Genomic DNA, 22,831 nt, shown 5'->3' with positions numbered 1-22,831 from the left:
GTTTTATGAAGGCTTATTACAACTGTCATTAGCTCTGTTGTCATTTTAAATGCAAAGATGACATTGTTTGTTATGACAACTTGGAAAAAAAACGACCCGCGCATCACTAATCACAATTACTTTTGCCTTTGTCATGACACCTTGACGTTACCAACATAATAAACCTGTCATAAACCCGATTGTGATGAAGCCACTATAGATTCATTTTATAACAACGTCAATAATATATTTTTGACCTCAACTATAGTTTACAAGCTAAATCTGTCATTGAACTGTCATTAAATATTAATGTCGCTCTTAAAAATTATTTGACAGAGTAATGGCACTTTTAATGACACATTTTGATGACAAATACAGTTTGTTGCACTGAAAATGTGATCAAAAACATATTCAAGCCACAATTAAAATGACCTCATGACAATCATGTTTATGACAGATTTATGACCAGTTTTGTTGTCATGACAAAGATGAAAACTGTGTAGGAAATTTGTAATTACAGTATTATTCCGGGTCACGGCACCAAATTTGTGATTTCAGTCTCTATCCAGGTCACGCCACCAAATTTGTTATTTCAGTCTCTATCCGGGTCACGGCACCAAATTGTTGGAAATGTGTGGTTTCAGTATCTATTTGGGTCACGACACCAAATTTGTGATTTCAGTCTCTATCCGGGTCACGGCACCAAATTTGTGATTTCAGTCTCTATCCGGGTCACGGCACCAAATTGTTGGAAATGTGTGGTTTCAGTATCTATCCGGGTCACGACACCAAATTTGTGATTTCAGTCTCTATCTGGGTCATGGCACCAAATTTGTGGTTTCAGTCTCTATCTGGGTCACGGCACCAAATTGTTGGAAATTTGTGGTTTCAGTCTCTATCTGGGTCACGGCACCAAATTGTTGGAAATTTGTGGTTTCAGTATCTATCCGGGTCATGGCACCAAATTGTTGGAAATTTGTGGTTTCAGTATCTATCCAGGTCACGGCACCAAATTGTTGGAAATTTGTGGTTTCAGTATCTATCCGGTTGAAGGCACCAAATTTGTGATTTCAGTCTCTATCTCGGTCACAGCACCAAATTGTTAAGAGATTTGTGATTTCAGTCTCTATCCGGGTCACGGCACCAAACTGTTGGAAATTCGTGATTTTAGTCTGTACCGGGTCACGGCACCAAATTGTTGGAAATTTGCGATTTTAGTCTCTATCCGGGTCACGGCACCAAATTGTTGAGAGATTTGTTATTTCAGTCTCTATCCGTATCACAGCACCAAATTGTTGGAGATCTGTGGTTTCAGTCTGTACCAGGTCACGGCACCAAATTGTTGAAGATTTGTGATTTCAGTCTGTACCGGGTCACGGCACCGAGTTGTTGTAAATTTGCGATTTCACTCAATATCCGGGTCACGGCACCAAATTGTTGAAGATTTGTGATTTCAGTCTGTACCGGGTCACGGCACCGAGTTGTTGTAAATTTGCGATTTCACTCAATATCCGGGTCACGGCACCAAATTGTTGTAAATTTGTGATTTCAGTCTCTATCCGGGTCACTGAGCAAATGTCATACGCATGCATAAAATCTCATTCACATTGTAATTGACGCATGTCTTGGTTTTAAAGGTTCCATGACAGTCTCATGAACACCCCTATAGTAAAGTGTTACTCAAAATAAAATAAAGCACCATGGCAGGGCTGGTGGTAAGGGCGAGCAGACGAGTGAACAGCGCCTCCAGCTGAGTATTGAGAGCTGCAGGAGACTCCAGCAACACTGGCTGAAGACAGGAGAGTGTGGACAACTGAACACCCTGATCCACACACGACAGAGCCTCCAATAGCAGCGGCAGCAACTGCACACAACACACAAACACTTAAACACCATCTTAAACACACATCTGAAAGCTTCTGAAGAAACCAAACTCACCGCAGGAAGCTCCGTCAATTGCACTTCTCTAGGTAGGTTATTGACGATGTGTGACAGCGCTTTCAAATAGCAAGACTTCTTTGCTGGAGAACAAAAGAATGTAATTCAGACGTTTAAAATAGCCTGTGTGAAATCATAAATAAAGCCCCGTCCCCTACTCAATATACCGTTTCAGTTGGAAGCACATCAACATACTGAATTAAAAGTCTCTGCGACTTCCAGTTCATGCTGGCTTTCAACTTTATTTTATATTGAATACAGTGTTTTATGTTCATTACAGTTACTATTTATTAAAAACATACAGTAATATTGTGAAATATCGTTAGAATTTAAAACATAAGATTTGTCTTTCAATATATTGTAACATTTTATTTTTTTTATGTGATCATTATTCCTTCAAAGAGTTAAATATATTTGGCCCCCCAGAATTATTAGCCCCCAGTTTGTATTAGGACAAATACTGGATTAATTAGGACGATTACTGGATTTATAAGGTAAATTACTGGATTTATTAGGACAATTACTGGATTTAAGCATAATTACTGGATTTATTAGGACAATTATTGGATTTATAAGGACAATTACTGGATTTATTAGGACAACTACTGGATTTATAAGGACAATTACTGGATTTATTAGGACAATTACTGGATTTATTAGGACAATTACTGGATTTATAAGGACAATTACTGGATTTATTAGAACAATTACTGGATTTATTAGGACAATAACTGGATTTATTAGGACAATTACTGGATTTATTAGGACAATTACTGGATTTATAAGGACAATTACTGGATTTATTAGAACAATTACTGGATTTATTAGGACAATAACTGGATTTATTAGAACAATTACTGGATTTATTAGGACAATAACTGGATTTATTAGGACAATTACTGGATTTATAAGGACAATTACTGGATTTATTAGAACAATTACTGGATTTATTAGGACAATAACTGGATTTATTAGGACAATTACTGGATTTATTAGGACAATTCCTGGATTTATTAGGACAATTACTGGATTTATTAGGACAATTACTGGATTTATAAGGTTTGGAGTAAAAGTTTTAATATTTACTTATTCTATAAAGATCTGAGACAGAGCATTTCTTTCAAGATGTAAATATTGTCCTTTACAGCTTTTTTTATATAAATAAAAACTAAAACTAAATAAAACGAAACAAAAAAGATTTATTAGCCATATAAATGCTTATCTGCTAAACAAAATACAGTTGAGGGCCAAAATACCAGCCGTCCTGCAAATTTTTTTCTTTTTCCAATATTTCTCAAGTGATTATGTTCTTGTAATATTTTTTCTCTAATGTTAGTATTCAGCTGAAAGTGTAATTTAAAGGCTTAACGAGGGTAATTTGGCAAGTCATTGTATTAAGATGGTTTGTTCTGTAGACAAATCAAAAACAAATATTGCCTAAGGGGGCTAATAATATTGACTTCAAAACGATTACAAAATTACAAATTGCTTTTATTCTAGCTGAAATAAAACAAATAAGACTTTCTCCAGAAGAAAAGATATTATAGGAAATACTGTGAAAATTTCCTGAATCTGTTAAACATCATTTGGGAAATATAAAAAATAATAATAATTAAATAAATAAAATAAATAAATAAAATAAATAAATAAAAATCACAGGAGGGCGAATCATTTTGACTTTAACTGTATACTTAAAATGTACATGCAAATGAAAACAAGGTGTTTGAGTCATATTGGTAATGAGGACAGGAAGTGGTAATGGCGTTACCTTGCTCTGCCGAGTTGAAACCTTGAACCAGCTTGCTTGAGTTCTCAGTGAAAAAGCGCTGTCTGTACATGATGCGAACATCAGCATGACAATCTCGATTGAGCACATCCGGCGAGTCGTTCATGAGGACACAGAAACCATCAGCCACCAGAGATCCCAACGCAGAGTCACTCAACAGAGAGAAGAGCTGAACACGCACACAACAGCCATCACACACACAAACATATCAAGAGAAAGACTGAAACAGCAGGACCATTACACAGAAAACACACTACCTTGTCGGTCAGGGCTGTTGACAGCGGATGGTACCGTAAGAGCAGAGCTTTGGCCACCTAAAAAAAAAACAATCATCAAAAAAATATTGCTTAATCATTTATTTTATAAATCATAATTTATTTAACCAATTTTATAATGGCATAAGAGTTCCACCTGAGCTGGGAAATTCGAAATTAAAAGTCCCTGTGCATGTATTACCCATTGCACACCGCTACATTATCACAGAACATAAACATACCAAACCCCTAGAAGGGTCAGTTCATTCTGAATGCTAAACGCTGCTGGTCCAGTGATGTGGTGATTATTACCCAGATCAGCAGTGTGAAGGCCTGTGTTCTGTGCGTGGATGACATTTCCTCCAGCTCCAGACTGACCCTCTTTAACACTCGGTCCAGCACTGCGTTCAGAGCCGCTCCTGAACACACACAGACAGATCGGGTAAATCAACTCCACGGCTCAAATACCTCATTTATTATTCCACTGGCGTACTGTACATCCACATAAAATTCAGGCCATGAGATTTGCAGAGATTACATGAGATCGATCGGATTGTTTGTACCTGCCGGCCTCTTGTTGACCAGACCAGCGATGCATTTTGATGCAAAAGTGTAAGAAAACAGATGTGGAGATGTACAGCTCAGATCCTCCAGCTGCACCAGAAGCCGGTCCATGTCAGGAATCTCCACCTGTTGCGAAAATTACTAAATTTACATCTGGCATCATTTTTCTTTTAAATGCATGAAATGGATTGCACTGTCAACCCTGGGAGCTTATATATACAGGTGTGTGCCTTTACAAATCATGTCCAATCCACTGAATTGACCACAGGTGAACTCCAATGAAGCTGCTGAAACATCTCAAGAATGATCAGTGGACCTCACCTCCTCACTGTTATCATTAATATTATTACTTCTACTTTTATTACCATTATTATTATTACTATCTTGACTTGTCCTTCTGTTATCTCCTCATTATTATTATTATTATTATTATAAATATGTCTACCACTGTCATTATTCAGGTTGCTGTCATTGTTGTAGTTGTAATAGTAGAAGTCATTGTTGCAGTGGTGATTGTAGTAGTAGTTGTGGTTGTTGTCGTAGTTGTAGTAGTGGACATCATTGGGGTAGTAGTATTAGAGTTAGTAGATGTAGTGATTGCAGTAGTCGTCGTCGTTGGTGTAGTAGCATCAGAAGTAGTAGATGTTGTCGATGTAGATGTTGTAGTAGCAGTAATTGTTGTAGTAATATCAGTAGTAGTAGTAGTGGTAGATGTTGTTGTAGTAATATCAGTAGTAGTAGTAGTGGTAGATGTTGTTGTAGTAATATCAGTAGTAGTAGTAGTGGTAGATGTTGTTGTAGTAATATCAGTAGTAGTAGTAGTGGTAGATGTTGTTGTAGTAGTATCAGTAGTAGTAGTAGTAGTGGTAGATGTTGTTGTAGTAGTATCAGTAGTAGTAGTCATTGTTGTAGTAGTATCAGTTGTTGTAGTATTAGTAGTAGTAGTAGTAGTCGTGGTTGTGGCTGTAGCAGCAGCAGCAGCAGTTGTAACATTAGTAATTGTAAAAAAAATTGTTTGTATGTGTTCCCATTTTGTGTACTTCTTGCATATTCTAATTAAAAAAAAATAATAATAATAATAAATAATTTTTTTAATAAATGATCAGTGGAAACTGAATGTACCTGAGCTCAATTTAGAGCTTCACGCCAAAAGCTGTGAACACTGATGTACATGTGATTTCTCATGTGATTTTATTTTTAATAAATTTGCAACAATTTAAAAAACTCTTTTTTTTCACATTGTCATTATAGGGGATTGTGTGTAGAATGTTGAGGAAATAAATCAATTTAAACCATTTTGGAAAAGCTGTAACATAAAAAAACGTGGAAAAAGTGAAGCGCTACGAATACTTTCAGGAAGCACAGTACTGAAGCAAATCTTTCCCTCTATCCTGACTAGTCTTCCAGTTCCTGCTGCTGAAACACATCCCCACAGCATGATGCTGCCACCACCATGCTTCACTGTAGGGATGCTATTAGCCTGGTGATGAGCGCTGCCTGGGTTTTTCCAAACGTAACGCCTGGCATTCACTCCAAAGAGTTCAATTTGAGTCTGATCAGAGCAGAGAGTTTAGTTTCCTATGGTCTGAGGTAGGGCTGCACGATACATAGTTTCAGCATCAAAATGCCATATTATTTATTCATTGTAAAGTTAATTGTTGGTAATTATTAGAACAAGTTTATCTTATCAACAATTTATTTGTTTTATAACATGTTTATTTTTTTAATCCACTCACGGGGTTAGTGTTTAGCTGTTTTTATATTTTTACAATTTTGTGACAAGATATTTCCTTCTGTTTTGTAATTGTTGTAATAAAAAGTTTGTAGTTGTTGAATAAAAAGTTAAATTACTTATTTTGTCACTTGTGTTAATTCCTAAATGTGTTAATAAAGTGTCATCTTTGCATTCACCAAATGAGCTCACCTTTATCACAGTAAAAACAACATTTAGTATTAATATCATAACATATTAGATGCTTGATTTATCTGAATTGACAGTTAAGTCATATTTTTTTATAAACAACCCAAAAGAAACTATAAAAATGTTTGTTCAGTGTTTTTACTTATTAATTTTTTATATTCTATAAAAATGCTTAAAAAATTACCCAAATTATTATAGAATTATTGATTATTTAATTTTTGAGCAGTTCAAAACTCCTGATTCTGAATTTCTAAATATCGCAATATATATCGCAGGGAAAAAAAAATATCGCAATGTCAATTTTTTCCTAATATCGTGCAGCCCTAGTCCTGAGAGTCCTCTAGATGCCTTTTGGCAAACTCCAGACGGGGAGTGTCTTCCGTCTGGCCCCTCTACCATACAGGCTTGATTGGTGGATTGCTGTACAAATGGTTGTCCTTCTGTAAGGTTCTCCTCTCTCCACAGAAGAACGCTGGAGCTCAGACAGAGTGACCATCTGGTTATTCATCACCTCCCTGACTAAGGCCCTTCTCCCCCGATCACTCAGCTTAGATGGCCGGCCAGCTCTAGGAAGAGTCCTGGTGGTTCCAAACATCTTCCACTTATTGATGATGGAGGCCGCTGTTCCTCGAGACAATCCCGTCTCTGAGGTCTACAGACAATTCCTTTGTCTTCATCATTGGTTTGTGCTTTGACATGCAGCTTTTTTATTTGTAATAAATTTGCAACAATTTCAAAAACTCTTTTTTTCCACATTGTCATTAAGAGGGATTGTGTGTAGAATGTTCAGGAAATAAATGAAGCCATTACATATTGGAATAAGGCTAGAACATAAACAAATGTGAAAAAAGTGAAGCGCTATCAATACTTTCCGGATGCACTGCATGTTTTCACAGTAGACTTCTGGGCCAAAGAATAAAGACTAAAAGTTTTAAATTAAAACAATATATATTGAATATGCAAATCATACATGTACATACATACAGTCATATATGTCTTTAAAAAAATAATAATAATAATATCGATTGGCCTTTAGTTTGATTATATAAATCTCTAATTCTAAAAGCAAAATATTAACAAAAAGAATTGAGGAAAAAAGTAAAGATGTAAAAATGTTATGAAGAGCAATAATCCATAAATCAACTTTTTGCATTGCTATTGCTGACTGACCCACCCAAAACACACTTTAACTTGCAGTTTGATTTCCTTCAAACTATACAGTTTTACAAGTATGAACATAAAAAATATGAATGAATATCAGAAAATAAACCTGAGCTGTACTTGAATATTCTGATTAGGGCTTTGATGTAACTTACACTGCGTGGAAGAGAGCAAACGCAGGCCATCAGTAAACACACCAGCTGAGACGGCCCCCGGGAGTCTGCCTGACTCTGTAAGAAAACAATACCAATATTAGGCAGGACATAATCTAACACTGCATTCATTTACAGACAAAAGCTGCACATGAAAATAGAAGGTAACCTAGTGACTGATGAGCTGAGAGATATTTAGGTTAGACAAACCTTCATTGATTGAGATGTAATGGCTTAGAGGTGCAGTATGTAGGATTGAATCCCTAGTGGTTGAACTAGGTATTGCAGTCCAAATTTAACATATCGGAAAGGGATTTTTTTCCTCCGACCCCTCCTTCGACCCTTACAGTCCTCGATATGTTACCAAGTACAGAAAAACTACACACAGCAGACATTTAGTCCTTAATTAGGTTTAAAACAACACAAAGTATAGCCTACAGTCAGTGAAAACCTCTGATCTGTGTCTGTAATCTTCAGCAGCACATGTAGCCTCTGTTAAGAGAGTCACTCCATCATTCAGAGTACATATTAGTCCAAAAGGTGATGATAAAAATCAAAACAGGGCAGTTTGTTCACGTTTGCTGAAGAAATAACGTGCTCCTTTTTTCCCGCTTCTTTGTTTTTTCGTGTGTCACTCTAGCGTTTTTTTAGTGTCTGACAGGATCGGGTTTCAAAAGCACGTCAATAATCAAGCGCACGTTATTACCATCAGCTCAAGAAGTTTGTTATTTCAGATATAGACGCGCGGCGAGCGCAAGCAAGAAAGCGAAACTGCTCACGCTTCAGACTGGCTCGTAAACAAATACGAGGCACAGGGTAGATTCTGTTCTACTCCATGGCTTTGTGGCTGTTCATCAAGACGACGACAAGGTTTGTTTGAGCCCGGGTCGACCGTGGCTTGTTATTATATGTATATATATTTACGCTGTGAAAGATCTCTCGGCTGTGAATTTCAAACATGGCGGGTCTTTTGTTTTCATTCTGGCTTGTTGCGCAAGCGAATGACGTACCTTCGCATCTAGCTCCGCCTTTTGGTACCCTTTTTCAAGTTTGGTACCCTTTCGAAAGGATGCCGAAAAAGTGGTACGGTACAGTTCAGTACGCCTTTTGACAGTGGAAACGGCCATAAAAGCATACCAAACCGAACCGTACCATACCACTCAGTGGAAATGGGCCATTACACTGTGAGCTGCTAAGCTAATGTTGACTTTTTTGCTTTGTTTTAACACATTATAATTTTTTTTTTTTAATTTCTGTGATTTTATTTCTTTTTATATTTTATTCTTGATTATGTAAAGCAATTTGAATTCCCATCGTGCATTAAATGTGCAATATAAACAACACCGCCTTGTAATATCTGTATTATTTACCAATTAAAAACCACCTCATGTGGATTTTTATAACTCTAAATCTATTTCCGAGGCTGCTACTCTCATCTGTAGGTCACATTTTCGTCCACGTCTACATACAGCAGCCTTAATGATTAAAATGAAACATCCTGTTATCTCCACTAGGGCAACACTGGGGTGCTGATATATAATTGGGTAAACTGGCAGTGGCCTGTTTTGAGAGACCAAAACAATGACGGACATATAGACATAGAACGCATGTTTTTGAAAGAAGGATAACAGACTTTAACATTGTTTTTATTAGATAAACAAGTATATTCACTTGCAAACATGTTATTTTTGTGCTTTAGACCAGTCGTGCAGTACATGCAGCACCATACACAACCAGATTGGTAAACGTAATCCTGCTGGTTCACAATGACTGATTTGGTCTCACCTGAAGTGGCTGGATTTGTGAAGGGAAGGCATTTTCTGGCAGAAAGGACGTGTCTCCATCCAGAAACAAAGAAACTGCCTGGGCCGCCATACGAGATGCCGATCTGTTAAACAATATGGCTTGTATTTGAACATTTGATTAGGATGTCACAATAATTAATATACAGCACATGGACATGAGCGCAATCATTTTTGATGATGCAATATATATCGCCCATACGTAAAAACCAATTGTAGCAACATTATAGCTGATTGTGCAACATCTCTTTCTGTATTGAAGGTGTCAGTGTGGTTAAAAATATAGTATTTACTATTCATTACTATAGTATATTTTCATGTGTGTGTCTGACGACCAGCCTTTGTTACTCTTGCACCTTTTTGTTAACATTTATTATTATTTATTTGTTTAAGATATGCGTTTTCACATTCTGATTCCAATGTCTGATTATTAAAACAGTTAAAATGACTAATTTATTGATATATTTTTAAGAATGACATGCATGTTCTATTATGTGTTAAGAAAAAAATATTACAGGAAATACTGTGAACAATTCCGTAATCTGTTAAACATCATTTGGAAAATATTTTTAAAAGACAAGAAAATTCAGTGGAGGGCGAATAATTTTGACTTCAACTGTTAGTGTGACTCACTCTGGTTTTAGAGCGGCACAGGCTGTGCTGATCACAGGGACGATAGCAGACAGAACGGCTTCATCTGTGAGTGGACTGATCTGACCTGCAGAATAAAGCCACAGTTACAGATACACAACACAAACCAGCAACAATGGGCTAGTGGATGTGTGGAATTTCAGTGGGATTAATAAAGAAATCAACCAAATCAATTACTGGCACTATAAAGTCTAATGCCTGCTGCTAAATTATAGTCATGTTGTGTGTTTTTCACCAAACCAGTGACATCATTTGTGAATTTGGCAATCAAAGATTTAAAACCCTGTAATTTTCTAAGCAATTTAGGAGTTTTGATCAGGATTGAGGTTGATTAACCAGTTTACCTCTAGGGTAATTCGGCGTGAATTTGGCCTTCCGATTTAAAAAGCTTCCCATACCCACATGCAGAGGTGTTCATACAAAAGTTTGGTATCATTTGAAAGGAAACCCTTTAAAATTTCATAAAACACAGTTGAAATTGAAAACAATTGTTGTATATATTGTCTGTGTTATAATAAACACACAAAAAAAGGGCTACCTATTTTTAAAGTCTCCCCATACCCTCATACAGTATAATAAATGCAATATCTCAATGTAATTTTACAGAAAACCCTTTCAAATTACAAAAAGAACTGCTGAAAGTGATAAATATTAATATATATGTTGTCTGTCCTATGATGAACCACCTCAACACAAACCGCTTTAAGGTTTTTTAGTTCTAAAGCCTGATTTAGAAAGTATATAACTCAGGCCCTGTATGCCTCATTTTTATGAATATTAATAGAATCTGGCCCGCTATACAAAAATGAATGTAATTCAATAAATAACCACTGGCTGTCGCTATTACATGCCTTGAATTAGGCAGCAGTTCCTGTTATGAAGTAAAACGAACCAAACAAACTGAAAGAAACATAATTCATAATCACGTTTTGGAGAGCCATGGCACAAGCAAGAAAAAGGAAAATCAATAGTGAGTGCAGGAAATTTCAGTCACGATGGGGCAAAGAATATTTCTTCACAGAGGTCAGTGGAATATGTGCCTGTTTAATTTGCCAGGAATCAGTTGCAGTAATGCAGGAAAATAATATTAAAAGACATTATAAAATAAAACATCAGGGGCCTCATGTATCAACGCTGCGTACGCACAAAAACTTTGCGTACGCCAGGTTTCACGCTCAGAATCGCTCACGTTTGGATTTACTAACAATGAACTGAACGTGGGAATTTGCGCAGGTTCACGGCAGGTTTCTGGCAGGCGTACGCACATTTTTTGTGCGTGTCTGTTTAATTTCCATTGGCGACTCCTAGAGGCAGTTGTGTTAAATTCTTCTCTACAAAGTGTCTGATCCTTGCAATGGCGTCTGTATGAGACGGGTTCATATAGTAGGTATGTAAGATTTCCATACCATACAGTTGACCAGCTAAACATTAAAGCACAATTTGCAGCGGTCGCCTGTTTTCCCAATGTAATCTGAGCTATCTACTGCACGCACATTGCTATAAAGACACTATGTGAAGATAAATTTGCATGCGTGAATCAGAAACATTTCCATTCAATAAATGTGCAAATAAAATATGATGCACAAACTTATTGATGATTCCTACTTGTCTTTCTCGTGATAAATAGTGGGCAAAATCTGATATGTAGCGGGGAAAAAAAAGAAGGATGAATTCATCAGACGCTGGATTCGAGCAGAGTTATGCTCGAACGTGTCAGTACATGATCATATGCTTCTTATGAGGTGCGCCACTGAGACTGCGAAGGGTACTGCAACATTTTACAGATATAAACCACACTAATTCTTTTTTAAATGCACTCAGTGCGATGTTCAGACCCAACTGTGTTAACCGTATCAGCTAAACTCTCCCACTCTATTTTTTTTTCTTTTGTTGTTAATTCCGCCGAACAAACTTGCAAATAACACCGCTTTTCTCCGGTCTACCTCCGAAAGCAGCACCTCCATTTCACATTCTGTTCAAAGTTTCTCTTTTTGCTTGCTTTTGCCATTGCTTTTTCGTTGGGTTTTTACATTAGCATAGTCATTAGCATATTCATACGGGGGAGGAGGCAGGGAGGGGTTTTGTGCTCGTGCATGTTTCGCTCAGTTTCACGTTCATTCAGATGTACAAAAGAATATGCGTGAGATTCGGCGTACGCAGTGTTTCATACATCTGAAATTTTTTCTGCGTACGCACATTTACAGCTTTGTGCGTACGCAATGTTTTAGTAAGATTTCCACGCAAGTCTTCGTACATGAGGCCCCAGGCCTTCGGCTCTTACACTGGTGCCGAACGAGATCAAAAAGTAAAACAAATAGCAGCTGCCCTATCAGCTTTTTCATGCTAATAAAGTGCAAGAAAATTCTACGCTGGCTAGTTATGATGTAGCCCAGCTAATCGCACAGCACAGGAAACCCTTCACTGAAGGAGAATTTATAAAGGATGAGAGCTGCTAGTGTAATTTGCCCAGAGAAGATTCAAGATTTTAAAAACAAAAGTCTTTCTAGAAACACAGTTCGACGATGAATTAAAATAACAAATTAAAATTATTCCATAACACACACACACACACACACACACACACACACACACACACACACACACACTAACACACATACATACATACATATATACATATATACATACACATACATACACACACACACATATATATATATATGCGCGTGTCTCTGTAATGTATGTAATAAATGGCCCGGGACAACTTTTTTTTTTTTTTTTTTTTTTTTGCATCTGGCCCTCGGCCCAAAAAGTTTGGACACCCCTGGTCTAGAGTATCCTGTCACAAAATGCGTGAAATTTCTACATGACGGTAATAGTTTGATTGCAGTGTTTACATGTCTGTGCTGGACGACATTAATGCCACAAAAGCAGGAATACTCCACATCTTAATCTGATTTCTGTTTAGTTCCATTATGACTTTAGCCGGGTTAAGGTAATTAAAAATCGCAGTTTACATGGTAGACTGTTAATCAGAGTATTGTCTTAATCATATTAAAATCAGGGAGCATTGGCGTCCATGTAAACGTACTCAAAGTTGGGGGATGAATTATTCAACTGATTATTGTGAAAACCTCAATATTTCATATCCATTGTCATATTTCACTAGTTTTGCATTCAGCTTGCAATCAGCCGGTGCACACATTTTTCCAACAGGGTCACAAATAATGCCAAACACTGACCGGAGTCTTTACTCTGCAGCGCCGCCTGTAAAGTCAGCCCTAGGAGTCGCGGGATGATGATGTCATGGAAGAATTGGCCAATCGCCTCATTATCGCGAGCATGCACTGCTATCCTCTGCAAACTGATGCACACGGCGATCACTTCCTCCACAGAGAAACCGCAGCAGCCTGAGTAATGAACAGCATTTCAGGATTACACCAGAGACATAAATACTGAAATACTATATATAAAAAGAAAATACTATAGTAACATACATGGGATACTTTTATTATGGCATTACAGTTCATCAGAAGGGTTTGAGCTGGCTTATTGAAAATTAAAAAGTGCTTGTGCCTATACCGTATTGACGTTCTGTTTATTGCGTTATTTATCATGTAGTATTTCAGAAACATGAAGCTTTGTAGTATTGTGTACCTGTGTGGGCTGATGTCAGGACCTGGAGAAGAACCGGAGAGCTCTCCTGCACCACGCTGGGCTGAGAGGATACTGACGCTAAAGCTGCAACACACCGCCGACGTACTGCACCACTACACTCATCTGTAAAGAAGAGTACAGCAACATCACATATTAAAGAGCTACAATTTTACGTCCAAGTTTAAAATACGTCTTTTGTGTATCCAGAAAGTGTCAGGTCAAAGCATCCATCAGATCATTTAATATGCCATGCTGAAAATGTCAATATTTGGGTCAGAGGGAGCAGATTTTGCTCCTGTGCCTTTAAAGAGCCATGAAACCCCTGGTTTCAGCAGGGTGTTTTCACACCTCTACTTTGGAAAAAGTCAGAAAAGTGGGCGTGTCCAGCTCTGTTTAGGGGGGAGTGTCGGAGGAACTAAAGTGGGATGGTGTGGGAGTGTCTATTTGGGCGCGCTGAATTTCAGAGTCAAAATACACACACAGGGGACAATGTGATTGTGTTTACATGGACATCTGTTGTTGAATTATTTGCCAAATTATTAAATGGTGGACTTTAACTGCAGTCTGGCTCTCTCATTCAGGGAATTCATTCATGTCCCTCACGACAAACGAGATATTTGATTCGAGGAACTGCTCTAAGCGTGTATTTTTCATGCAATGTTTGATACCGCACGACGAACGAGAGAAAAAAAAAAACCCTCTGCATTTCCCGGAAACTTAGATGCACACGGCAGATAGCGTCAGAAAGCCGAGTGTGTTATTCGGGTCATAAAATGCGATGAAAACCCTACACGAGGTTAAAGTTTGTTTGTGGTGCTAACATGTTTACACTCGGTGCAATAGTTTGTTCGATACGAACAAACTGAATAAACAAAGAGCACTGGTCGCTCACTTACCAAATCTGCAGAGACAGGACAATCACCAGCAACTAGAGCCGCGTCTTTATTAAGAGGAGACTACAAGCGAATCCGGATCTCAACGTTTGCAGATGAGAACAGCTCTCAGGTAAACAATAATCCTCGTTATGCTGTGTTCACACCAGACGCGGAACGTGCGGATAAATCGCGCTATTCGCGCGTAAATTGCTGTGTGAACATTTGAGTTTACTCGCTTCATTTGCGCGTCAACCCCCGCTTCATTCGACCGTCAAATCCGCTTAAATCGCGTGTCAAATTCACTCAAAAACAGACGCGGATTCACGTGACGGGTAGGGCTTCTGTTTGCCCGGTGACTGTAGCTTCATAGCTAAATGGCTAACATGGATTTTGCCCCGGGACACCATCAACAGGTTCAACGTCACAATCACGCACCCACAAGAGCAAGCTTCTGATTTGTTAACGTGGCGCGAATGTCCGCTGAGGTTCAGATTTTTGAACTCTAAAGATTCACGCGAAACGCTCGTTAAGCGCGTCAAACGCGCAAACGCTCAATTCGCCTCACGCGTATCGCTCTATTCGCACCACGTTATTCGCTCCGCGACATTCGCGCATATCGCACCGCAGGATGTGTATTCGCGCGTTTGCATTGACTTAACATGTAAATCACTCGCGCTTGACGCGCGTTCCGCATCTGGTGTGAACGCAGCATTAGACACGTAAGTTACTGTTGTCGAGCGTCGCGTACACTGTTAATCCACACGTGAGTCTGCGCTCTCACAGAGAGAAAATGAAAACAAGACTTAACTGCAGCAAACTATAAAAGCAACACTTTACGCTTGTTTTGCCAACACAACGTGGCGTCTCTGTCGTCTACACACTGTGACAGTAATGAATATTAATGAAGTTGCACAATAGAGCGCGCTGATTGGTTTGAACCAAGCTTTACTCATGCATTAATGCAGCACACTGTAAGACGTAATAAGACACACTCTGGCACAGGCGTCCAGTCTGCACGCTGGAATACACGCTATTATCTCATAGCTGTGATGCAGCTTCAAAAATTCGTTTCAAACCGGAAGTACGAATTTGCTTGAAATAATGCAAAAACAACCAATTTACACTTTTTAGTGAAATATCGGTGTCCTAATAGTGTTTTAAGCAGTGTGGGACACATATACGACTGTCAACAGCTCAAACACATGTGTTTTGGTGTTTCGTGACCCTTTAAATAAAGAGCCACTCAAAGTCTTTTCCATGACCGTATGAACCCTGCATGTAATAAGCAGGATACAGTAAATCCAGGACGGTTGTTTTCCCAGAATAAACCCCCCTTAGTGTTATTCAACATTGCTCTGCTTTACTTCACACTGTAAATAAGCCTGTCGGACTCTACTCTGCGAGAACAACCATCCTCGATGTACTTTATCCCAAACTTCTTAGAGTCCCACCTGACAGGATCTTTTCCTTCAGCTGAGGAATCATCCTGGAGACGAAGGCATGGGGATGCAGATGAGCCAGAGAGCCTGAACACTCCACCACTGCCAAACTGAGAGACAGAAAGGTCAGACTGGGGAAAACTGTGATGGAATAATGAGTGTAAACGTTGCTGAGACCTTGAACTACCTGACTTGAGCCTCCTCTTCTTCTAAAATGAGTCTGGTCAAATGATCAACAGCGTTTTCGACATCAGTCTGAGACAGCAAGCCTGTGAGGAGCAAGACAAGAGTGCCAGCAAGCGTTGTGAACATGTTATACAGTTAAAGTCAGAATTATTAGCTCTTCCGTATACATTTCACCAATTTCTGTTTAATGGAAAGATTTCTTTGGCACATTCCTAAACATAATAGGTTTAATAACTCATTTCTATTGACTGATTTATTTTATTTTTGTCATGATGACAGCACGTAATATTTCACTAGATACTTTTAAGATACCTGTATTCAGCTTAAAGTGACATGTAAAGGCTTAATTAGGCAAGTCATTGTATAACAGTGGTTTATTCTGTAGGCCTTCGAGAAGAAAAGATGCTTAGTAGGGCTTATAATAATGACTCTAAAATGTTTAAAAAACAAAAAAAAAACAAATAAAAGCTGCTTTTCTTATAGCCGAAATAAAACAAATAAGACTTTCTCCACAAGAAAAAATATTATAGGAAATACTGTGAAAAATTCCAGACTCTGTTAAACAAAAAAAAAAACATATAATTTTTTATAAATGTATAAAAAAATAAACGTAAATTCACCGGGCGAATAATTTGCACTTTAACTGTATATAATATTTATTTACTTTATTTTTTAATTTATATACAATTATTGCTTTAATTTAATATATTTACTGTCACCCCATATTTGGATCTCACACTTGAAAATGATAGGTGAAATATCCATATAATACAGTTTCTCAAGATAAGTTCAGGTTTAGAAACTTGTTCATTGAAAAACATCCTGGTTACGAGATGGTGACATTTAAGGGGTTAAACTAATTTTAGTTAGTAACATTGGCGACATTTATAACTTCTATTTGGTTGTTTTTATTATAAAATATATATATATTCTTGTTAAATTTATATAGAATTGATACATATTTACATAAATAATAGTTTGTTTACATATTTACATATAGTAAACGTATATAGTTACATAGTATATTTACATAGTCTGTTACTAATAATAATCTTGCTGCACAGACAAGTATTAATAATAATAATAATAATAATAACAATAATAAGAAGAAGAATTATTATACATACATAATTACATGTTTTTTTTTTATTTTGCAACAAAATCTGAAATAATTAATTTTATAAACTTGATGTTTTAAACAATATAATTTTGTCCAACTATAGTGAAAACAAAATCATAAGAATAATTTGGATTTTATTTTGTTGATTTGGTCATTATAACACCCATATAATTAATTAAATACACACAAAAATGATCAGTATGCTTAATATAAAACAAAATAGGGCCCTTATACAAAGATTTAGGTCATTTCATAAAGATTTAGGTCATTGTTTTACAAAAGAAACAATCTCTGCCTGTTTCATTGTCACACAATCAAGTTCCTTCCTTCACAGAATTCAATTACAGCGCAAGGATTTACAGTCACGCACGAAATGATTCACATCCCTGGCAAATTTTGACTTAAAGTTACTTTTATTCAACCATCAATTTTTTATTTATTTATTTTTTTTGCCGGAAATGACCCAGGCTTCATCCAAAATACATGACATGCAAGAGGCATCATTGTGGAACAAAAATATTTCTCAGCTTTTATTTACAATTGAACAAAACTTTAAATCAGTCGTGTTGACACAACACTGAAATTTCGTATGTATCAATACTGAAATTTAAAAAATGTCCATTTCCCGCTAACATTTGAGCGCTGTTAAGTGCGTTCTTAAACAGCGCTGATTAACTATTGTGTTCACATGCTCAACAGAATCGACTGTGATTGGCTGTTAAGACTATGAAACACACCACTGTATACTGAGTGTAACAACAGATACAGGGACACTGGAGCGTTTTAAAGCCGTGAAGGTCAGTCAATTCATCAGTGGATCACTCGTATGTCAGCTTATAGACAAACCAGCTGATTGACGTGGCTTTAAAACGCTCCAGTGTCCCTGTATCTGCGGTTACACTCAGTATAAAGTGGTGTGTTTCATCTGTTGTTGCACTCGGTAAACAGTGGTGAGTTTGGTAACCTGATGACCTTCATGGCCAATCACAGTCATTTCTGTTGCGCATGTGAACACAATGGCAAATCATCACGGTTTAAGAACGTGCTCAAATGTTAGCTGGAAAATTTCCATATCGAATGGTACAGAATTCCAGTATCATGACAACCCTAATACTCAATATCGCAAGATGTATTAGAAATGCCTTGACATTTACTTTTGAAAGCTTGTTGACTACATATATGACGATCAGAAATGTGTGCATGCGCTCACCTGGCTGCTGTGATAGTGCAGTGAGCACTCGTGTGGCTGTCACCTGCAGACCAGCGCTCGTCTCGCTTAATGCAGAAAACACCACAGTGCATAACGACTGCTGAAACGCAACCAACACACTCTCCTCTTCATGTGTGTGTGTGGATATACAGGAGACAGAGAGAAACACAACGACACCGCATGTTAAACAAACATTTATATCCTATATTTAGTGTGTTAGCCACGACCAAATACCTCAGACAGACCTAATCTGAGAATTGAACTCAAAACATATAGGAAGTGCATTTAAGATTTCACTTAAAGATTACGAGGGACAAACTAAACAAAATCAATATGGTTTGTTTTAAACAATATGATGTGCTTTCTCCTCACAAAATGAAGTGGATACTTTTATAAGGTAGTTTATGTAGGTGAATTGGGACGCAGCAGAAGTCTGTTGTGGTGGTGAATGTGTTATGAGCATGTGCTCCTCTCACATACCTCCATCTGCAGGCCGGCTGAGCGGAGTGGGCTGAACGAAACCCTGCAGAACCTCCAGAAGGGTGCGCCGCTGAGCACACTGCACACAGATCAATACACCATGTGTAAAGATACTAATATATAGTTGAAGTCAGAATTGTGATTTTTATTTTTGAATTATTTCCCAATCAATCATAGGCGTTTAACAACTTGCTTGACAATGCTCAAAAAGCAAGCGGGACAATATTTACATTTATTTACTTGCTATAAGTGCTCATGTTGTTCTGTGCATGTACCCGAGTTTTGTTTAATGCATTCAAAAAGAGTGCTTTCTTTGAGCAGGTCAAATTAAAGGTACAGTACATATATCTGACTGCTTGTTTAAAGGACCGAGTTTTATTGCAAATACGACATGATAACAGTAACCGAACCAAATCGTGAGACCAGGTTCACACTTCTATCGTATGCATATTTATTTTTCAATAAGGGTGTCACGATCCTCCAAATTCTCGATTCGATTACATTTTCGATTCTGAAGGCACGATTTGATTTTCGATTATGAATAATTAATTAATTAATGACCAATAAATTATTTGTAGCCTACCGTTTAAACTACCTGACCTGCATGGTCTGTTTTACCCATAACCAAATCATACAGTAAATGAATAAAGGCAAGACACACACATAATTACCACCTGTCAATCACTTTTTCTGCGGGACTCGTGAATAGGCAGTGATCTGTGTCGTTATAATGGCGTCGGTAAAAAAGACGCACAACCAACAGGAACCAGCCAACAATATCTGAGGTGTTCGCTAAAATGACTAAGTACAAGTGAGTGAAAGATTGAAGCAGTCCTCTGACTGCCTGGACCTGCTGTCTCGAGCGCATGGCTGTGTGCGTCTGTGTCTGTTCGGTCACGTGATGTGTGTTTTCAGAGGTACAAACACAGACAGTGTAAACAGGGCCTGAGTGTGTACTTTTCGCGAGCGGATTTGCAGCAGGGGCGGGCGGAGGATTGCGATGCCGGTTTTGTCTATCGGACGAACCGTACGTAATACGTACATAGCAGAGCTTGCAAAACTGTGTTTTTTTTGTCGACAACACGAACATTGTCAACATAACTCACTGGAAATCCAAAATGCTTCCACACCGGCGACTTCATTGGAAGAGGAGAGGGTTTAAGCTCTGTCGACGGGTCTCCTGCGTCTACAGTTTAACAAGCACTTCAACAAGCCTGTTATTTTCCCGCTTGGTCAGCCAAGCTGACATGACATGGGGGCGTGGCATCATCGACGATTCTATTTTTTGATTCGATAATCGAAATTGAGCATAAATTTCGATCGATTTCGATTTTGACACCCCTATTTTTCAATGCAATTATTATTCTCCTCAAAATTAACTTAAGACTTGAGTAAATGTAAGCACTGAGCGTGTAAGCACAAGACTGTACCTGTGTCCTGTTATTGTATTGGTCCAGCAAGGCAGGAATGACGGCCTGCGTCCCGATTAGACTGGCTCTATATGAGGCTCCGGCTGCGGCCTGCAAGAGTTTAGCGCTCGGCCACACCAGCTTCAGGTCCGGCTCACAGAGATGATGCTGGCAGTCTGACAGGAAGGGAGAGTTCATTTCGATCATCACTTAGTTGCTTTCATGTTGCAAACATAATGTTCGGTTAATCTTCAAAACACAAATGTTGTTTTGAATGAAACCTGTTAAGGCTGGTTTATACTTCTGCGTGGAGTGATCAGTGTGACCCACAGCAACTGTCTTGCACGTATTTGTGTCGCTCCACAATAACACTTCTGAAACACCAGGCTGGCAGCGGGTTATGTTCCTCTGTGTTGAGTTTCTCTGCTGGTGTTTTGATTTTTTTTCTGAATGCTACCTTAATGTAGAAGTAGCTAAAACTCACTCATTCAGAGGCGGGAACCGGCTGATGTGCAACAACTTTAATATTAAGGTACACACAAAACAGAAGTCTACATCTAGAGCTCCTTCACAGTAGTGATGGGTCGTTCATGAATGATTCGTTCATTTTGAACGAATCTTCAATATGACTCGGGAACTACGAGTCCTCTCAGGGAGTGATTCGTTCATCAAGTCTTCATCACATTGGCGGAAGCCAATCATACGCAATTAGAGCCGGAAAAAGAATTGATCCGTTTACCTCTCGAGTCCTCTATCGGGTCCGAGTCACTCGTTCATCACGGGCCAATCATACGCGTTTAGAGCCGAAAAAGAATTGAATCGTTCATCTCTCGACTCCTCGGGTTTGAGTCATTCTGTCACGTAAACAACGAACGATCATGGCTCCTATCCGCTCAGACTGTTTACATTGGTTAAGATTATATGTGACTGTCTGTGTATTTTGAATGAACCACTGACATTTGAAGACATGAAGAGGTGAGCTGAGCAAAGAGACGACAATACCAACATTGAATTATTATTTTCTCCTTCCTATAGTATTCTGTTAATGACTTATTTGTCGTGTGATCAACCTTTTGGGCAAGTTGTAGATGTTTTTGGAAGCAATTCATAACATTTTAATAATATTTTGGCAAATTGAACCAAATGAACGAAATGACTCAGAAAAAAGATTCGTTCATCTCGATGAACGAGACTCAAAGAGCCGAGTCGTTAAAATGATCCGTGATTCCCATCACTACTTCACAGGACTCCACACTAGTAAACAATTTTCATCGGGCTTGTGGCTCTCAGCACCGCCCATGCTCATCACCGTTCCCAAGTTGACCAATCACAGAGCTTCCTCTACGTGCCGTTGCGATGAGTAGTTAAATTTTTTGAGAGGTGCACGTCAGCATTGGCATAAGCCATGGCAAGAGATCTGCAACTATGCGAAAGCTTCGCCGGAGTATACGCGTGTGCTTGACGTAGAAGTATAAATCAGCCTTTATTTGTTGATTACTTCATAAATAAATAAATTGTATGTATATATACATACACACACACGCACACACACACACACACACACACACCTTTGAGGACAAGGTTCAGAAAGACTTGCAGTGAATCCTCCGAGTCAGAATTAAGCACAGAACGGGATAGACAGGACACTAGTGAGCTCAGAGCCGAAAGACCAGCCGATTCCACCCTCTCACTGGCCGTCTGGAAAACCTACACACACACACAAATCAAATAAGCTAACGAATACAATCAATAGCTACATATATTAGAAATGCTTTGTAAAATAAATACAAAAAATAACTATTAATTACTATAAAAGACCCATTTTTCCCACAAAAAAGGTATGTTTAAATCTGCAACACAAAAAGAAAACATTTAGCATTTTATCGTGGAAGTATTGACTTTCTTTTAGGTCCACAATTTTTTTAATATCATAACATATTACCATTTTTTAAGTAATATTATAGTAATAAATATATATATTTTAAATTCAATATTGCTTATCTTATTATCTAGTTCAAAAAACACAAAATATAACCAAGCAAAATATAACATGCCCATCTAAATAAATAAATCTAAAGCAGTGTTCATGTCTCCACAATTCTCATTCTTATTTCATTCTTATTGTGCTTATATTTAATCATTCAAATATTTGCACTAAAACACTAATATCAAAAATGACATATTAATGCAGGATTAATGCAGACGCAAGTTTCTTTATAGGCCACATTTTATGCAAACTATAGAAATGTTTTAACAGAAATCTTTGCAAAAGAAGTTTTAAATGAGCAG

General features: G+C 37.9%; 2 protein-coding genes across 14 annotated transcripts in view; both read right to left on the bottom strand.

The window, feature by feature from the left end:
* The window catches only part of frmpd2 (FERM and PDZ domain containing 2), a 451,768-nt gene that overhangs the window by 107,940 nt on the left and 320,997 nt on the right, over nucleotides 1-22,831 (bottom strand). The window lies entirely within an intron of this gene.
* Nucleotides 1-22,831, bottom strand: part of mms19 (MMS19 homolog, cytosolic iron-sulfur assembly component) — a 43,500-nt gene that overhangs the window by 4,695 nt on the left and 15,974 nt on the right. For 4 of the 13 annotated variants that reach the window (XM_087275199.1, XM_087275200.1, XM_087275201.1 and 1 more), the window contains 17 exon segments: nucleotides 22,111-22,249; nucleotides 20,564-20,718; nucleotides 19,134-19,212; nucleotides 18,654-18,779; nucleotides 16,325-16,406; nucleotides 16,150-16,247; nucleotides 13,824-13,946; nucleotides 13,409-13,576; nucleotides 10,191-10,275; nucleotides 9,541-9,643; nucleotides 7,759-7,833; nucleotides 4,521-4,647; nucleotides 4,270-4,376; nucleotides 3,961-4,017; nucleotides 3,686-3,872; nucleotides 1,918-2,000; nucleotides 1,679-1,843 (listed from right to left, as the gene is read on the bottom strand). In XM_087275199.1, the coding sequence (XP_087131325.1) occupies nucleotides 1,679-1,843; nucleotides 1,918-2,000; nucleotides 3,686-3,872; nucleotides 3,961-4,017; nucleotides 4,270-4,376; nucleotides 4,521-4,647; nucleotides 7,759-7,833; nucleotides 9,541-9,643; nucleotides 10,191-10,275; nucleotides 13,409-13,576; nucleotides 13,824-13,946; nucleotides 16,150-16,247; nucleotides 16,325-16,406; nucleotides 18,654-18,779; nucleotides 19,134-19,212; nucleotides 20,564-20,718; nucleotides 22,111-22,249 (1,959 nt within the window). 13 annotated transcript variants of the gene reach the window in all.

This window comes from Danio rerio, chromosome 12 (assembly GCF_052040795.2).
Source record: "Danio rerio strain M-AB ecotype USA chromosome 12, GRCz13ab, whole genome shotgun sequence".
In the NCBI taxonomy this organism is placed as follows: domain Eukaryota; kingdom Metazoa; phylum Chordata; class Actinopteri; order Cypriniformes; family Danionidae; genus Danio; species Danio rerio.
Note: the sequence above shows the minus strand (reverse complement) of the source record. Positions and strands in the feature narration are given on the sequence as shown.